The sequence below is a fragment of the Merops nubicus genome, unplaced genomic scaffold, assembly GCF_000691845.1.
Source record: "Merops nubicus isolate BGI_N331 unplaced genomic scaffold, ASM69184v1 scaffold34550, whole genome shotgun sequence".
Classification (NCBI taxonomy): Eukaryota; Metazoa; Chordata; class Aves; order Coraciiformes; family Meropidae; genus Merops; species Merops nubicus.
In genome coordinates this window covers 3157-4388 of record NW_008582777.1, presented here as the reverse complement: position 1 = coordinate 4388, position 1232 = coordinate 3157, and the positions used below count along the sequence as shown (strand labels likewise).

General features: G+C 62.3%; 1 protein-coding gene across 1 annotated transcript in view; it reads right to left on the bottom strand.

Annotated features, from left to right (window-relative positions):
• The window catches only part of ANO9 (anoctamin 9), a gene marked incomplete at both ends in the record, with an annotated part of 5444 nt that overhangs the window by 1150 nt on the left and 3062 nt on the right, over nucleotides 1–1232 (bottom strand). The window contains 3 exon segments of the mRNA XM_008938684.1: nucleotides 45–170; nucleotides 467–578; nucleotides 1115–1153. Coding sequence (XP_008936932.1) covers nucleotides 45–170; nucleotides 467–578; nucleotides 1115–1153 — 277 coding nt within the window.

Sequence of the window (1232 nt, the reverse complement as noted above, 5' to 3'; positions counted from 1 at the left end):
GAGGCAGGTGCTATGGGAGGAGGCTGAAGTTCCCAGAGCCTTGCTGGGCAGTGGTGAAGGAGGAGCAGGAGTTGAGGTGTAAGGTCAGAGAGCTTCGTGGCAAGTCCCTCACCTCCTCCAGCCTCCACTTGCCAGCGATGCGCACGTAGTTCCCTGGGTGGCCGTTGATCCTGAGCAAGGAGCAACAACAGCAATACCTGTTGAGCTCCACTGTTGGCCCCTGTTGGATCAACATCCAGGAGCAGGGGGGAGGGCATCACCCTGCAGGCACTGGTGGAGAGGCAAGGGGCTTCCCCCACCCACCACATCCATGAGGAAAAGCCATGGCCCTCGTGAGGTCCCAGCTGGCTCCCTGTGCTGGCTGGGGAGGGCAGAGGGACTGGGCTGCCTCCTGGGGAGACTTGGGGATGTGTGCCCCAAGCCCAGGCTCCCCTCTGCTCCCTCCTCACCCCCAGCCACCTCTCACCGTCCCAGAAAAAAGGCGATGTAGATGAGTGAAGAGAAGTGAGTGAAGAACTGGAAGGTGAAGATCTTCACGATGAAGTTGTTCTCGTGCTGGGAGAAGGTCCGTGGTTTCTCTGGGGAAGGCAGCGAGGCCCAGGAGCTTGGTCACAGGGTGGTGAGACCTTGCCCTGGTCCATCTCAGATGCCACAGCAGCTCTTTGAAGGTTGGAAGGTTGTCTCTGCCCCTCGTGGAGCCTTCCCTGCACTTTGCCTGAGCCCTTTGATGGAGCTGTGCTCAGCTAAGCAGGTAAGTCCCCCAGAGCCATGAGCTGGGGGGGCAGAAGGGGCTCTTTAGCTGGGAGGAAAACCATGTTGTGGGCTCTCCTGCAGCTGTGGTGGCTTCCTGCTCATGCTGGGTTTTGGCCTCATAAGGTGACCACCCCTCCAAAGAGGAACGTGGCTGTGGGACAGCCAGCCAGAGCACGTGGGCCGCGGGTGAGCTTGGGTGTTGGGGGGCTGCTGGCCTCCCATAGGGACCCGCATGGCAAGAGCTGCCCAGCAACTGCTTGGTGATGGTGGAGGAAGGGAAGGGGCCGAGAGCCTGGCTGCATTCGGGGACCAGGGGGGTGCTGCTGGCAGGCAGGTGGGAGGCAGCCCCGGTTTCCCTTACCCAGCTCACAGAGGAAGAGTGCCACCCGCTTGTTGACCTGCAGGAGAGAGGCACGGAAGGAGAGGCGAGGGCTGGCGGTGGAGCAGCGAGGGGCAGAGCCCCCCCCGCCCCGCGCCCG